The sequence below is a fragment of the Talpa europaea genome (assembly GCF_964194135.1).
Source record: "Talpa europaea genome assembly, chromosome: 3".
NCBI classification, from domain to species: Eukaryota; Metazoa; Chordata; class Mammalia; order Eulipotyphla; family Talpidae; genus Talpa; species Talpa europaea.
Window position 1 is genome coordinate 12067783 of NC_140069.1, and position 17809 is coordinate 12085591.

At 45.9% G+C, this 17809-nt stretch overlaps 1 protein-coding gene across 4 annotated transcripts in view; it reads left to right on the forward strand.

The window, feature by feature from the left end:
* Positions 1–9688: 9688 nt before the first annotated feature.
* ATAD2 (ATPase family AAA domain containing 2) overlaps positions 9689–17809 on the forward strand; it is a gene marked incomplete at both ends in the record, with an annotated part of 57051 nt that continues 48930 nt past the window's right edge. For 2 of the 4 annotated variants that reach the window (XM_084230434.1, XM_084230432.1), the window contains one exon: positions 9821–9979. In XM_084230434.1, coding sequence (XP_084086560.1) covers positions 9821–9979 — 159 coding nt within the window. Of the gene's footprint in view, positions 9984–17809 lie in introns of all 4 variants that reach the window. The other 2 variants (XM_084230435.1, XM_084230433.1) reach the window with 2 other exon arrangements.

The window sequence follows — 17809 nt, forward strand, 5'->3', positions numbered from 1 at the left end:
GGGAGCGCGCGGCCCTGAGCGCACGGAGGCGGCGCGCGCCTGGGGGCGGGGCGGGGCGGAGCGGGGCGGGGCGGGGGGCGGCGCGCCCCAGCAGGCGGGCCCCAGCAGGGGGTGCGGCCAGGAGGGGCGGGCGCTGGGGCGGCGGTCTCGGGGGAGCGGGTCGGGGTCCGGTGCGCCCCGGAGAGGGGAGGTCCCGGCCTCGCGTCCCGGGGCGGGCCGGGGAAGCGCTGGGCGTGGCGCAGCCAATGGGCCTTCAGTGGCGCTCGGCGACGAGTCACAGACCTTCCTCCAGGCTCGGGCTCGCCCGCTGGGAAGGAACCAGACGCGATGCAAAAGGCTGCGCCAGTGACATGACAACCTTGTGTGTGAAAATCAAAGCTTGATCTCCTTGGGCCCAGAGTCCCTTTTTATAGTCTCTGCTGTAAAACCCTAGGTAGGCCCTTAATGATTTTTTTTCAATATAAAAATTCCTACTTTTCAAAGGGAAAGTTTAGAAGCACTGAGGCGGACCGCTGGCGCTCAGGATCCATTCTCCCCTCTTCCCTGAGACACTCACATGTTGGCTGGGCTGACCAGAATAAACCCTCCATTTCCTCAGGTCCCTGGCACATGGCTGTGACCACGTGACTATCTTTTAGTCAGTGGAATGTGCGCAGAAGTGATGTGTGTACAACTTGTGGGTTTTGTCCTTAAATCTGTGACTCCTTTTCCCTGGTTTTCCCTGGTCTTAACTAGCCAGGATGCAATCACAGCAGAGATGATGAGGGTGTTAGGGGGGAAAAGGACCATCTTCTGTGCGCACCAGGGAACATTCTGCAAATGGCCCTTCATCCAATCCACCATCCAACACCAGAGTCCTAGAAGAGTAGGAGTGTCATTCCAAATTTAACCACATCGAAGACAGTGTAGAGGGCTAGCACCCCAAATCTCATCATATGGTAAGTGTTTTTTTAATTAGAATTGCATATATTGTTTTACAATGACATATTGATTTCTTGATCTAAGTTTAAAAAAAAAAGTTTGACATCCACAAGTGTGTTCTTTTTTGTGTTATCCATGTATTTGTTTGCCGGAAGCAAAAACACCAAGTTGTTAAACCAGTGTTTATCTCTGGTGAATGAATGTCCTCTTGTATGGAGGACTTTTCCTTTGCATTTTATAACCTTATGAATTGTATTTCCAATGGACATTTCTACTTCCGGTTCTTCCCATTATAAAATCAAAATCCTTAGGTTGTTTTATAGGTCATCTATGGTCAGATTCTCCATATATCAAGCGTTCTAAAAACCCTAAGTGCTAAAGACTTTGAACATACATCCTTGTATCAGTTATCAATTTATTGCCTCTCAGATCCAAATATACACTACACTTCAATGTAGGCGGTACTAGAAATAAGAGAATTCCTTTAAGCTAGTCTCCTTTAAAGTGAGCACTGTGCTAAGCCTTCTCATTAAAGCATGCTGGAGGAAGAAGCTTCCTGAAGTTTCTAGGATGGAACCAGTGTGTGGTCATGAAAACATCTCTGCTCTAGTCATGCTCCCAGAACTCATTACCCTCTGCCCATGCAGCTGCTCATGCAGCTTTAACCTGGCAATCACCTCTCTGAAGCTCTTTTAACACACAAACCAGAGCCTTGCAAGGCCAGGAGGGAGCCACCTGCCCTTACTCCTTCAGCTAGCCCTTCCCGGCCTGCAGGCAGTCATCTGTGGCCTGTAGGACCACTCACTAAGCAATCCTTCCTTCCTTAAGCCTCCCCAGCTTCCCCCACCTCACCCCACCAATCACCCAGGCATTCAGAAGGTGCCCTTCCTCAAGTACTCTTTCTCAGTCCTTTGCATCATACAGTTTTCTTGTATTTTATAATTACGCCTTTGTCAAAGTGAATGCTTGACATTCTACTTCTCTTGCTTAACCTACCACGTGGTTTCTTCTGATCAGGTTCAGACTACAACTACGGGACTTTAAAACTAGGTTACAGGTGAGATTGCTGTAACAAAGGAAACCCAAAATGCAACAGCCTAACTGAGATAAAGTTAATTTCTCATATAACAGCCTTGGCATATATATTCCAGAACCGATAGAACTAGCCAGGCTCCTGATATTCTGATGGAGGGCCATTTATAGGGTGTTCCCTGCTCTGCACAGAAGATGGTTCCCTCACCATGTCAGCTGTGATTGCATTCTGGCCAGTAAAACTAGGTAAAACCAGGAAAAAGGAGTAACAGGAGATTTAAAGACAAAACCCACAAGTTGCACACACATCACTTCTGCCCACATTCCACTGACTAAGAGATAGTCACGTGGTCACAGCCGTGTGCCAGGGACATGAGGAAATGGAGGGTTTATTCTGGGCAGCCCAGCCAACATTTGAGTGTCTCAAGGAAGGGGGGAAAGGATACTGAGAGCCAGCCGTCTCTACCACAGTATGCTTTCTTTATGCTTCTAAATTTTTTCATATAAGTAGGAATTACTTTATACACTGAAAAAATAGATCATATTAAAAATATACATGACTTCACAGTACAGACTATAAAAAAGATATGGTTTCAAAAGAGTAGGTGGTGCTTAGAGCTAGATTTTGACCTAGAAAATCCAATGATCTGGATGAAGAATAAATGAGAGAGAGATTCAAAGAAGCCAATACCGAATAAAGTTAGGATCATAAAGGATCCAAGTTTGGAGGAAGGATGTGTGGCAAAAGAAAATACAGAGAAGGGCTACAGATGTGAAAGGGGAGATTCAGAAATTCTATAGCACATAATGCACTGAGGTTTTGTTTTTTTTTTTTTTTAAGATTTTTTTTTTTAAATAGAGGCATGTTTTTATTTATTTGTTTGTTTGTTTGTTTGTTTTGTTTATACATGCACTGGGTACAATCAGAAGCGCGGGATGGTGAGAGAATTCACCAGAGCCAGAGCGGGGAGCAGAGCAGGCAGCAGGACCGAAGTACACTGCTGAGGGGAGCAGCGGGCGGCAGGAGAGGTCTGCGCGCCGCCGGGAATTGAACCGGATCACAGAGGCCGCAGGCAGCTTCGCAACCCAGCGCTCTACCGCTGCGCCACCTGGGAGGCCCTGTACTGAGGTTTAATAACGAAAGTGGTTGGTTTTTCCTGGGGGGGGTGGGGATGTTTTTAAATGCTCAATATTAAGACCTAGAAGAAAAAAGGCGGAGATAATCCCATTGCTTGAGATCATTATGATATGATGTGATCAGGCACATGAAAGAAAACAAATACCTAGTGCTAATTTGCTTGCATTTTCTCTGTCAAAGAAAATGATCCTCAAGCTGTGAAGAAAAAGAAAAATAACTGAAGTTATCAAAGCCAAGTTGGTGTCATGGTAGAAAGCACTTTGTTGTTTTCCATGGGTTAAATATCCTTAGAGAGGGCCTCCCCGGTGGCGCAGCGGTTGAGCGCTGGGTTGCGAAACTGCGCGCGGCCTCTGCGGCGCCGGTTCGATCCGCGGCTGCTCCCCGGCCACCAGAGGAGGGTCCCACATGGCGTGCAGACCTCTCCTGCCGCCCGCTGCTCCCCTCAGCAGTGTCCTTCGGTCCTTCTGCCTGCTCTGCTCCCCGCTCTGGCTCTGGTGAATTCTCTCACCCTCCCGTGCTTCTGACTGTACCCAGTGCATGTATAAACAAAACAAACAAACAAACCAGCAAACAAATAAATAAAGCATGCCTCTATAAAAAAAAAAAAAAAAAATTTAAAAAAAATAAATAAATAAATATCCTTAGAGGGCCTCCCCGGTGGCGCAGCGGTTGAGCGCTGGGTTGCGAAGCTGCCCGCGGCCTCTGCAGCGCCGGTTCGATCCCCGGCTGCTCCCCGGCCACCAGAGGAGGGTCCCACATGGTGCACAGACCTCTCCTGCCGCTCGCTGCTCCCCTCAGCAGTGTACTTCGGTCCTGCCTGCTCTGCTCCCTGCTCTGGCTCTGGTGAATTCTCTCACCCTCCCGTGCTTCTGACTGTACCCAGTGCTTGTATAGGTAAACAGATAAATCTTAAAAAAAAAAAAAAAAACAATTAAAAAAAAAGAGTTGTTTAAAAAAAATTAAATAAAAAATAAATAAATAAATATCCTTAGACCCAGATGAGTTATGGCTCAGCATATTAAAGGAGCTTTAGCGTATGACCCCAAAGCTTTCCTACAGCTCCTTGAGAAACTATGTTGGAATAGATGACATAAGACTAAAATGAGTACTTGCTATCTTGAGTTTCATAACAGAGGAAGTATGTATCCTAGACACTATACTCTGGTGAATGTGATGTCTTTTCCCAGGATGACTTGTGCCCATGAGGAAAAGGTTATCTTTTGTGGTTTACCAAGTCCATTTCATGCCGAATGGACTGTATTTCATGTGGTTGGAGGAATTAACTGGTTAGCATAGGATTCTAGCACAAACAGAATACCATTTAATTCCCACAAAACAGCTGGCCCCCGTTGTATTAGTCATGATGCATTCAGTTAAAAGGCAGAAAGGCTGCTGATTAGCTCATTTCACAGGAAGAATGTCGCAGTAGCTGTCAAAGTCAAGGATGAGCTGCAGAAACCAGGGTCTCAAGGGACCAGATACAGGACTCACTCCCTCTGTCTGCTTCTCAGTACGTGACTTCATTCTGAAGTGACTTGGCTTCTGTGGAGAGGATGACCATCTACATATTTTCCAGGCTGAGCAACTCCAGTGGAAAGAAAACTGTTTCCTCATAGCAATCACACAGAATGACTTGTACCTTTGCATTTCTGTACTGCTTCAAGTTTTCACATCTATTGCTTTGTAATAACAAAACTTTTAAATAAGAAAAACCTCTTGAAAGTTTATAGAAAACTGCATGGACAGACTTTGCCCCTACCATTGTATATTGGGTTTTCAGATTCTACTGTTATAAATGAAGCTGCAATCAACATCTTTGTACATAAATCAACGTGTGCACTTTTGATTATTATGACATCCTATAAATAGAATTCCTAAATCGTAGGTTTTAAATAGTTTCCAGATCTTTTAATACCTGTTGCTATGTTGCTTTCATGAGATGGGCGTATACCTTAACACCACATTGAATATTGTTAATAAAAAGTAAAACCAACCAACCAACAGACACAAATCTAGGCTAAATCCTGGGATTCCTCTTGTTATGCTGATTTGCATTTATCTGATGCAACTTTTCTATGATAGTCCAAGACAATGTAAAGCAGAAAGTATTAAGTGCTGAGACAGCAATGTACTATGGGAGTTCTAGGGGAAGCACCTCACATTGGGGCTGGGAGTTGTTATTATTATTCATGTTGGAATGGGGAGGCAAGGAGGCAGTAGTGCAAGGGCCCTCTGCATTGGCCTGGCTGCTGCTTGGTATTAGACTCTGGGCTGTGTACAACACCTTACATGGGAAAATGGAGAAACTGAAGTACATTCAGAGGAAGCTGATAAAGACAGAAAGTCTGAAGAACACATCATAAAATTATGACATATCTTCCTTCCCACCTTACTTCCTGTACCCACATATTCTTTCTCCTGACCCTCCAACTCCGAGATCGGAAGGGATGCCGGTCTCATTGGTCAGGCTAACATTCATTTTGTCGGAGTCATTCTAAGAAACCACAGGTAATATTCCCTTTCTGACCTGAAGTTCTCTACCAGTCAGAGTTATTGGATGCAACCAACAGAAGCCATCTCTGGTTAACTTGAACAGAAAGTCAAATTTACTAAGATAGAGAGGAGGGAGTTTGATTGTGGCTCAGAGGATAAAAACACAACGAGGTGACACTGAGATAATGCTCCAAAAACTCCAAAATCAGCTGGTTAGGATACCACCACTAATGCCACTGCCTGTGTGTCCTCTGCAGCTGCCATCACAAGTAAACACTGCCCCTGCATAATAGGGTCATTCCTTCAAGAGGGAATGAATATCTAAGGTGGGACCAGCCCAGTGACTGCACTGAGGTCATATGCCTGAGCCCCAGAGGCCTGGTTAAAGGAAAAGGAAGTATCTGTCCCTGTAGATTGCCATGGAAGGAGGTGGGCAGTGCCTAACCTAAACCCTTACAAACAGAAGACCTCTGAGATAGGAGCAGTATCTGATTTAAATTCACTGTAGCTAAGGCCTCCCCTGGTGGCGCAGTGGTTGAGTGCTGGGCTGCGAGGCTGCCCCCAGCCTCTGCAGTGCCAGTTTGTTCCCCAGCCAAAGGCGAGGGTCCCATTAAAAAAAAAAAAAATACACCATGGAATATTACTCAGCGTTCAAAAAAGATAAAAACATGCATTTGCAGCAACATGGATGGAGCTGGAAGGGACCATGCTCAGCGAAATAAGCCAGAAAGAAAAAGAAAAATACCGGATGGTCTCACTCATAGCAGTAATCTAAAAAACTTAAATAAGTTTTCTAAATAAAGGGAAAAGAATAACTATAAGAAAGAAAATATCAAAATCAACAAACAACAATGAACCAGAGACACTCTATGGGGGGTGGGGGGCGGGGAAAGGAGGGATTGGGGAAAAAATAAGGGGGTTGCAATTGTATGGGGAATATAAAAACAAAATTAAAATAAATAAATGAATAAATAAATGGGAAAAAAATTCACCGTAGCTAAAAAACAGCAAATGGCAACGATGGTCAACCCCATGGGTTCTCTTTGGTGGGAAATCAATGAGATTAGCCACTAAATTTAAGCAAGGTCAGATTTACAACATTCCTGAAAGAAATATCCCTGTCCAACTTGAAGTCTGCCTTCTAACTTTGTACCAAAGGAAAGTGACCTGCCTATGACGTCATTTCAAATGAGGTAATGGAGCTGTGATTCTGTGATTAGCTCTTACTTCAACACTCTTCTGTAATATGTGAGGTAAAAAACTCTGACTCTCTTGAAGCAGTAGGAGTTGTGGGTAAAAACCTTAGTTTCTACTGCCTTTCTTTTCCTAAATCAATACATGTGCTTAAATTAACACAGCTACATCATAATTTTTAAGACAGTATAGCATTCTTCTTACATGAATCCCCCTCGCCATGGAATACCTGATATTCCCAACTTGCTTTAATAAAGCTCAGGCTTCTCCAATCCAAGCGCTGCTTCATCTTAGCTTAAACAAACAAATTGGAGTCATTCTTCACTCCTCTTTAACCTCACACCTAAATCCAATGACTGCAAATTCAATGGACTCTCCCAAATATACCTAGAATCTGACCATTTCTCATTACCTGTGATGGAAACTGAGAGTAGAAAAATTTAGGATGGAAGGTCTCACAATATCAAACACCAGAGGTGGGAGTAGGGATGATTAATGAATCTTAAACTAAACCCAGTTATGGAGTTTCCAGGAATATGAGGTGGGGTCAGAAAAGATTATCAAGCCAGAGGTGGAGACAGAGAGGATTATCAATAGCATACCAACCTAACCTGACCCAAGGCAATAATTTCCACAAATAATTCCATACAAGTGCACTATAAGAGAAAAGCCCTTGCTCTGGCAAAATGCAGTTCCTGTCTTTCAAGACTGCCTCCCTGTGTCTATGCAGATGTCTCCCTCTCCTTTTTTTTTTTTTTTCTGTGCTTTCCTCAATAAACTTGCCATGTGCTGAACCGCATCACCTGAACTCCAACACCACCACAGCACTCAAAATGGTGTGTACCACCGTGGACCCTTGCCTGGATAACCACAAGGGCATCTTAACTAGGGTTGCCAAACTCAGCAAATAAAAGGAAGCCAAGTTAAAATTGAAGTTCAGATGAAAAACAAAAAAAATTTTTAGCATAAGTAGGTGCCAAATACTGCATTCTTCATGTAGCAGCCAGAGGGATTTTATTTTAAGTCAGAATAAATCACTCCTCTGTTCAAAAATGTATGTTTTTCCATCTCACTTATAATAAAAGTTTTAAAAACCCTTAAAGATGAGGCCCACAGCGCTCAGGATCTGCTCCTACTTGTGCTTTCTTCTTAGATTTCTTTGGCCTGGCCATCCTCAACTTCTACCAGCTATATCTAATTCCTCTAAGACTTTGCTTATACTTCTCTCTGCAGTATCGCCCTTGATCACCCTGTTTAAAACTGCATGCTGGGGCCTCCCTGGTGGCGCAAGGGGTGAAGCACCACACTATGAAGCAATACGCAGCCTCTGCAGCATGAGTTCCAACCTGGCAGGCCAGAGAGTAACTCACATGGCGCAGCAGCCCTCTCCTGGCTGGCCCACTGCTCCCCTCAGCAGTGTATTTCAGTCACTCTGCCTGTTCTGTTCCCTACTCTGTCTCTGGTGAATCCTGTCACCAGCCCCCTCCATCTCTGCCCTATACCCTAGCTCTTCTATGCATAAATAAATCTTAAAATAAATAAATAAATAAAACTGCATGCTTCCCTTCTGCTGCCTTCCTTTATATATCTCCATAACACCACATCCCAGCAAACGTATCATGTAGTTTGTCTCTCTTTCCACCAGGATTTAAGATCTATAGGGCAAAAAAAAAAAATCTACAAGGCATTTCAGCTCTTTGTTTACTGCTGCAGCTACAGTGCTGAGAATAGTGCCTGCACATAACAGATGCTCAATAAATATTTAATAAAATCGAGTTAAGGAAATGTAATTATTCAAATCAATAAATAGCTTTTGTTTCTGTATCCCCCGACTCCTGTCCCATTCTGCTCATTCAGCATGTCCTTATTATCCATTACAAAGTAGTGAAGTATCTGCTGTAGCGTAAAGACGGTTCTGTGCTTCTGTAATGGTAACAAATACTGTTCAGCACTTGCCATGTGCAGACATGATTCCAGGGTACAATATCTAGGCAGTGAGGTATTATTATTATAGTTAATTGCAGGTGAGGATCCTGGGAGATGAACATTTGGGTCAAATTCATGAACTGGGGCCTCCCTGGCAGCGCAAGGGGTTAAGCACCGTACTATGAAGCAATCCGCAGTCTCTGCAGCACGAGTTCGAGCCCCAGCCAGTGAGGGAGCTACCCACATGGTGCGGCAGACCTCTCCTCTCGCCCACTGTTCCCCTCAGCAGTGTACTTCAGTCAGTCTGCCTGTTCTGTTCCCCACTCTGTCTCTGGTGAATCCTCTCACCACCACCCCCGCATCTCTGGCCTGTATCCCAGCTCTTGTATGCATAAATAAATACATCTTTAAAAAAAAAAAATGAACTGGTATGTTGCAGCGCTGGGTATCGAACTAGCGCCCTTGCTAGTACTCCGCGGGGTCGCTTTTAGCTTCCGTTTCTTTCGGTAGTTAACTTGCTTGGTTTAAGCTCTCTTTAACAAACAAAAATCAGTACAAAGTCCTTAAGGATCAAGGCCAAGACCTGTCAAAGGCCGAGAGACCCAGTCAAGGGCTCTGCGCACAGTTTGAAACCCTCCTGGCGGGAAGCGGCGGGGCGGGGCGGGGCGGAGCGGCGCGGGGCGGGGCCTCCAGGCCGCCAGCCAATCAGAGCGGGCGTCCGCCTCCCTTCCCCCCTCCGACGTCCACGCGCCAAAATTCCAAACAGACTGCTTTCCGCTACCCGCCGTCTCCTTCCGCCGAGTCCGGAGAGCCGGAACTACTTAACAAAAAGAAGTCAGTGTTCTCGCACCCGGGCCCGCTCAGGCCGTCGGCCAGGTCGGAGCGGGGTCCCTCGCCTTCAGCCGGCGCGCCTTCGGCCTCCCACCGGGAGGAAAGTTCCGAGCGCGCGGCGTCGCGTGGCCGCGTGGGCGGGCCGGCCGGCGGAGGGATCCCAGGCGTGCGCGCCGCGGCCGCTGGCGCGGAGCTTGTGGCGCCAGAATTCGGAGCGCGGAAGAGCCCGAGCGGCGGCGCCGGCCCGGTCCGTCTCCCGCCGCGGGCGCGGGCCGCAGGGCGACCATGGTGGTCCTCCGCAGCAGCGCGGAGCTGCCCAGCCGCTCCGCCACCTCGACCGCCGACTCCCTGGATCTGTCCTCCGAGTTCCTCAGCCTGGAGCGGATCGGCCGGAGGCGGCTGCGCTCCTCGGGCGCAGCCCCGCCGTCCGCCGTCGCCGCGGGCGTGAGTGCCGGCGGGCGGGCGGGCCGGGCCGGGCGGGGGGCGCCGCGGGCGGGCGGGCGGGCGGGCGGGCGGGTGAGGGCTGGGCGGCGGCGGGCCGGGGTGACAGTTGGCGGGGGGAGGGGCGGGGAGCGGGGCGCCGAGGGCGGGCGCGGTGGGCGGCGTCTGAGGCCCGGGGCGCCGGGGGCCGCGGGCCGGGGGCCGGGGGAGGGGATCGCGCGGCGGGGCCGGCCGGGCGGCCGCCTGCCCCCCACTCGGGGCCGAGGGAGCCCCGGCCCGGCGCTGCCCCCCGCCCCCGCCCGGGCGCCCCGCCTCGCCCCGGGGTGGCCGCTGTCGAGCGCGCCGCGCCGCGACTGACCGCGCGCTGGGCGCAGAACACACGTTTGGGGGAACCGCTGGGCTGGCGAGATCAAAATCGGGGCTCCCTGCCCGCCACTTGCGGCCCGGGAGGCCGGCGGGGAGCGCGAGCGCCGTGACTAACCGGGTTGCATAATGTGGGGGTCGGAGCCCGGCGCCCGCGTGCGGGCTCTTCCCGCGGCGCCCCGGGCGGCCCCGGAGGACGCGCTCTGCGCCGGGCGCGCTCGGGAAGGTGCCCCGGGAGCCGCGGCTCGTGCTGTCTGCGGGGTCCCCGGCTCCCCGCGCCGCGCGCTGCCGCCTCCGCGCCGCCCGCGCGGGAAGTTTGCGAGGGGCGGCGCGGGGGCTGCGGGCAGCGCTGCCCCGTCCAGGTCTGAAACCCGGGCCGGATGTCTGGGGCGCGGGGCGGCCGGCCGCGGAGAGGGGCAGGTGGAGGGGCCGCGCCCGGGAGGTGGGGGGGTTTGAGGAAGCCGCGCTGGGGAAGCTCGGGCTGCAGGAAGTAGCCGGGTTTGCCGGCCTGAAGATAGGCTTGGGGGTGGGGGACGCGCGCCCCGAGAGCGCACGGGGCGGGGAGGCCGGGTGTGCGTGCGGGAGAGCGATGCAGCGGGCCGAAGGGGGAGTGGGCATGATGAAATCCGCCGTCTCTCTCCGGTGGGTGCCCCCAGGACTGTGGGTTAAGAGTCCCTCAGTGTGAGATGGTGGCTCTGAATTGGAAAAACAAAGGGTTTCCCGGCTGGGGATCGGATCTCTCTCTTTCTCAATCGCTTGCAGAAGTTGGTAGCGGGCTGGGGAGGCCAGGCACGTCTGCTGTGAATTCAGTCACTTATTAACCTGCGCTCAGAAAAGCTGACGATTTCAATAAATAGCAATTGAGTGTTTAGGATGTTCCGGGCAGTGCTCGATCCTGGAACTGCAGGGGTGTGTGGAGCGCTGGTAAAGCAACATAGTTGCTTCGGACAACTGTTAGTTTTGAGTCGCAGCTTATGAGTAAGTGTCTGTTTGTTCAAAGGAGGGATGATCCGCCGCGCGGGGAGCGAGGCTTAAATGTGATCCTCGATGTGAGGCAGTTACTTGAATACCTGGCACTTCGGACTCCGTCACTGTGAGCTGTCAAGGCCACAATCAAACTATTTTAATGTCAACTTTATCGTTCTAGTTCCTGAGGCCAAAAGCCTTAGAGTCATCCTTGGTTCTTCTCTCCTTTCATGTTAGCAGATTCTGTTGGTCTGCTTTCAAAAGTTTGTTCAACATCTGACCACTTCTCATGTCCTCTTGTCATCCTGGGCAGATCATTATACCTTACCTGGATTATTAAATAGATTAGACTGGGCTCTCTCTTTCACCTTTATATGTATATATATCCTCCCCTCCCTCAACAATCAGTTCGCATTATAGCTTGCAGAGTGATTTTTTTTTTTTAAAGTCAAAACCCTCCGGCTCAAAAACCGACCAGTGACATCCTTCTTTTAGCATGCCATCCTTTTCCATTCTCCTTTTTGCAAAACTCAGTCTTTTAACAGTACACTGGCCTAGCTGTCCTTGAATACCCAGGCCTTTGTGCACTTGCTCTAACCTCTTTGGGAATACTCTTCCCGTGAATATTTGCCTGCTCCATTCCTTACCTTTTACCTTTTTTTTTTTTTTTTTTTTGGTGGGACCCTCCCGGGTGGCCAGGGATCAAACTGGCGCTGCAGAGGCTGCCTGGCAACCCAGGGCTCAATTACCATTTTTTAAATTTAAAAAAAAAAAAAAAAAGCTCAGAACCTGTCATGTTTGATGTGTTCCAAGATTCTTATAGTAACTCAGTTCTCATAACTTGAATCAAGTCAGTATGATTGTCTTTGTTTTGCAATGAGAGAACAGTGGTGCAGAGATATTAAATAACTTGCCACATTCACCTTTGTAGTAAGCCATGGAACTGAGTTCTAGGGTAACCTGGGAATCTGTTCCCTTCAAACCTTTGCTAAAACGTCACCTTTTCAATATAACAGACTTAAAATTCAACATGTTGTGTCTTTTATTTTTAAAAATTCAACTTTCAAAAAACTATCAACAGGGCCTCCCGGGTGGCAGTGGCGCAGTGGTTGAGAACTGGCCTGTGGCGCCAGTTCGATCCCCAGGCCGCTGAAGGTCCCACCTGGTGCGCAGACCTCTCCTGCCGCGCCCGCTGCTCCCCTCAGCAGTGTACTTCGTCAGTCTGCCTGTCTGGTGAATTCTCTCACCCTCCCGTGCTTCTGACTGTACCCAGTGCTTGTATAAATAAATAAATAAATCTTTTGGGGAAAAAAAAAAAAAAACTATCGAAACTCAGTATTTAATTAGATTTTAACCAAAGTTTAAATGAGAATACCATATGTATCCAGGTTTAGTTTTCAGATTAAGTATGTCTTCTTTTTTACTTCTTAAATTTTTTTCTAGTAATACATTTTATAAATATATAAAAAACAAATTGAAAGTTTCATTTCTATCCAGAGTTAATTATCGTTAACACTGGGAGTTTAACGCTCCAGAATTACTTTGGTTAGCTGTATTAAAATGTGACTTTCTCTTAAGAACTATGCTAAGGTTAATAGTGGTTTTGGATTGCCCAAATTGGGGAAAGTTCACCTTAGTGCAGTCTTCATTTTTCCAATTATTATGGGTGTGTATTGCTTTTATAACAAACGTTTTTGAAAGTTAACGGAATTTTTAAGTTCCCCAATGTATAAAATAGGTGATTCACTTGTACCTCTCTATAGGTGACTTTTTAAGGAGAACCTTTCTTTTCTTTTTTTCTTTTTGGTATTTCTTTAAAAATTTTTATTTATTTTTAATGACTTACTGTTATTTTTACATCTTTGTTTTTTTTTTCTCACAGTGTAGGATTTCTCCCCTCAGGTGTAGTTATCAGTCACCACCGAAGGAGAGCCTTTTTTTTTTTTTTTTTTAAAGATTTATTTATTTATTTATTTATTTATTTAAGCACTGGGTACAGTCAGACGCTCAGGAGGGTGAGAGAATTCACCAGAGCCAGAGCGGGGAGCAGAGCAGGCAGAAGGACGAAATACACTGCTGAGGGGAGCAGCGGGCGGCAGGAGAGGTCTGCGCGCCATGTGGGACCCTCGCCCGGCGGCCGGACCGGCGCCGCAGAGGCTGCGGGCAGCTTTGCAACCCTGCGCTCAACCGCTGCGCCACCAGGGAGGCCTGAGAGCCTTTCTTGATGCCTGTTGTTTATGTAGTGAGGCCAACTCACTATGTAAGTCAGAGATTCACTTACACTACTTCTGAGATTAAATCTTCCAGATTTCTCAGGGAACCTTTTCCCCCTACTGTAACCACCCTTTTCTTTTTTCTATGGAAACAAACCTTTTTTATTATCCCCAGGAATATGACATTTACTTTCTTTTTTTATTGTAATAAAACATAAGATTTAACTATTTTTAAGTGTACAGTTCTGTAGCATTAAATACATTCACATTCTTCTGTAAGTCACCACAGTCTATCTCCAAATTTTTTCATTTTCCAAAAATGAAACTTTGTACCCATTAACCACTAATTCCCTATTCTCTCCTCTCAGAGGCTGGCAATCACAGTTCTATTTTCTGTCTATAAATTTGACTACCCTAGGAGCCTCACATAAGAGGAAACATACAGTATTTGTCTTTCTATGATTGACTTACTTCATTTTGAAAGTCAGAGGTTATCCATGTTGCATGAGGTGTTAAAATACCCATTTTAAAGCTGAATGATACTCTGTTGTATTGATATGTACCACATTTTGTTTATCCATTTACCTGTTGATAGACACATGGATTGCTTTCACCTTTTGACTATTGTGAATGATGCTACTATGAACATGGGTATACAAATTCTCTGTTTAAATCCCTGCTTTTACCTTTTTTTTGGTATATGGAATTGCTAGGATCATATGGTATAATAATATGTTTAATTTTTTGAGGAATTACACTATTGTTTCCACAGCAGTTATACTGCTGTATTTTCCCACTAGCAGTGTGCAAGAGTCCCAGTTTTTCCACATCCCCCAACACTTATTTTTCTCTTTTTGAGCCTTCTTAGTGCCTGTGAAGTGGTACCAGTGTGGTTTTGATTTCTATTTCCTGTGGCGGCCTATGTGGGGCATCTTTTCATGTGTTTATTGGTCATTTGCATTTATTTTTTGGAGAAATGTCTATTGCCCATTTTTTGCCATTCTTTAGGAGTTTTTAATATATTCCAGATCTCAGTCCCTTGTATGTGATTTGCAAGCTTGTTCTCCTATTTCCTGGGTTTCTGTTTCACATTGTTGATAGTGTCTTTTGCATAAAAGTTTTAATTTTGATGGAGTCTAACTTACACATTTTGTTGTTGTATATGCTTTTGTTGTCATAATCTCAAGAAATCATTCCCAAGTTCAGTGTCACAAAACTTTCGCCCCTTTGTTTTCTTCAAAAAATCTCTGCCTTTTTGAAGCTCTATATGCTCTGCTGTGTTTTAAAGCTATCACTTGACCTTCCTGGTGGCATAAGTCTTAGGTCTCAGCACTGTGAAGCTATAACCCTGGCCAGGGAGCTGACCCACATGGCACAGCAGACTTTTCCTGCCTCGCCCACTGCTTCCCCTCAGCAGTGTATTTCAGTACATCTGCCTGTTCTGTTCCCCACTCTGTCTCTGGTGAATCCTCTCAGCCCCCACATCTGTTGCCTGCACCCCAGCTCTTGTATGCATAAATAAATAAATCTTAAAAAAAAAAACCTGCCGGGCCTCCCCAGTGGCGCAGCGGTTGAGCACTGGGTTGCGAAGCTGCCCGCGGCCTCCGCGGTGCCGGTTCGATCCCCGGCTGCTCCCTGGCCACCGGAGGAGGGTCCCACATGGCGCGCAGACCCCTCCTGCCGCCCGCTGCTCCCCTCAGCAGTGTACCTTGGTCCTTCTGCCTGCTCTGCTCCCTGCTATGGCTCTGGTGAATTCTCTCACCCTCCCGCGCTTCTGACTGTACCCAGTGCTTGTACAAACAAATAAATAAATAAAATGCCTCTATTTAAAAAAAAAAAAAAAAGAGTACTGTGCTAGGACTCAAAAGAATAATTAAAAAAAAAAAAAAAACCTGCCATCTGAGGCCCCCAACTCACCATTGATTTAAATTGTTACAAAGTCTATAATTTTTAATGTTGACTTGAAAAAAAAAACTGTTATATGAGACTTTCATGTGTATTCACTGGACTCTAAAAATTGGAAGACATATTTGTCTAAAAATTTCAAGACATATTTGTCTTGAAACATTAAAAAATAATACATGAACAAGCTCTTTTAGTAGCCAGAAATTTTACCTTTTATTGTTTTTTCCCCAATCTACTTAACCCACAGTATTTTAGTATGATATATTTTTGTGCTCATTAATTACCATTTCATACTTGTAAAGCGAAATTTACCCCAACTTTTCTGTCACTACAAGGTTTCAAGAAATAAAATTTTTGTGGATTGAGTTAATTATACTTACTAATGATTGATTGATCTATCTAAACAGAAACACATTCTCTATTTTGATCCAGAAATGATTAGAAAATAAGACTCACTAAGATTTCATGTGGTTCACCATCCCCTTACCCAGTTAGTTCATCTATCTGCGGGTGAACCTATTGCTGAAGACAGTGCTCTGCATCGGTTTCATTGTTTTTATATATGTAAGTAAGCACTGAGAAATATTGTTCATATGAATAACCAGATAGTAATAAAGAGTTTTGTTTAGTAGTGCCTGCCACTCACTCAGTTTTTCCAGCTTATATGCTGAAAATCATCTGCCAAAAACTATTTTTAGTGGTCTCTTTGCTTGATTAGGCCTCCTTTCAATGTTGTTGAAAGCAGAGAATTGGAAGCCACTAACAAAGGAAAAGAATTTTTTGCCTAGCTTAGTCATTCAATTTCTTAACACCTACACCTTTGAAGGTTTTTAATGCCTTCAGGCAATCCACAATAGTAAGATTCAGAATGAGAGGACTTCTCTTTTGTAAAATGGGAAGAGGGTCAGTGAAAGGATGCCTTGTGTTAAGGTGCATTCTCAGGCACATTAGTTTTAAGAAAAAGTATTTATGGAAGTGGAGAATCTAAAAGTACATTTTCTTTTCTTTTTTTTTTTTTTAAGATTTATATATTTATGCATACAAGAGCTGGGGTACAGGCCAGAGATGTGAGAGGATTCACCAGAGACTGAGGGGGAACAGAACAGGCAGACTGACTGAAATACACTGCTGAGGGGAGCAGCAGGCAAGACAGGAGAGGTCTGCTTTGCCATGTGGTTTCTCTCTGGCCAGCCTGCCTGGGATCAAACTCTTGCTGCAGAGGCTGCGGATTGCCTCATAGTGTGGTGCTTAACCCCTTGCGCCACCAGGGAGGCCTAAAAGTACATTTTCTTAAGCTTTTCCTAATGAGACATCTACCTAAAAGTGGTTTTTTTTTTTTCCCCAAACGTCCTTAGATGTAAGTACACTGATAAAGGTGTAACAAATCACACTTAATGCACAACACTTAATGTTGTATGTAGTACCTGTCTAATTCTTAAACAAATCCTTTAGTGTAAAACCTGTATTTTACTTGTGAGCAATCACATTTTCTGCCTGAAACAAAATTAAATGACAAAATGTCCTGATAAAAGTATTTTTGCCTTCTCTTCTAATTAAAATTATCTTTTATATATTTCAGAGACACGTGTATAAACTTTTGAACACTTTGTGACAGAACCTCTGTTCCTTATAAAGCAACCCACTAGAGAGCCTCTAGTCTATTGAGCCAAAATAAAGTTATGTAGACCTCTGTGGTTTTTCTAGTAGATTAACATAGCTAAACAGTCTCTGACTTGAACTGCTTGCATTACCTGGGTGAAATGGGTACTAATAACTACTTTTTGGCATTCTAGCCAAAGTTCCAATTTTGATGGGGCCAGTTTATTATAAGGTATGCGGCCACTGGTTTCATGGCATACGGTGGTGGTGGTGGTGGTGGTGGTGGTGGTGGTGGTGGTGGGGTGTGTGTGTGTATCTAATTTCTTTTTTTTTTTTTCCTAAAGATTATTTGTGCATACAAGAATTGAGGTACAGGCCAGAGGTTGGGGGGCGGGGAGTGAGAGGATTCACCAGAGACAGAGTGGGGAACAGAACGGGCAGATTGACTGAAATACTCTGCTGAGGGGAGCAGCGAGTGAGACAGGAGAGGTCTGCTGCGCCATGTGGATCACCTCCCTGGTTGGGGATCAAACTCAAGCTGTAGTGGCTGTAGATCGCCTCACAGTGCTGACAGTTAACACCTTGCACTACTAAGGGAGGTCCTGTGTCTAAATTCTATAACCTTAAAATAAAGGACTACTTATTATTAATGAACTATTGGAATTTTTTATCAGCTGTGGAAAATTTCACTCTCTAGAACACTTGCTATCAAGTAGTTAAAAGCCATCAGTAAATCTTATATTTAGCCATTTCATTGCTAAATGACATTACTGATTATTAGTCTTAG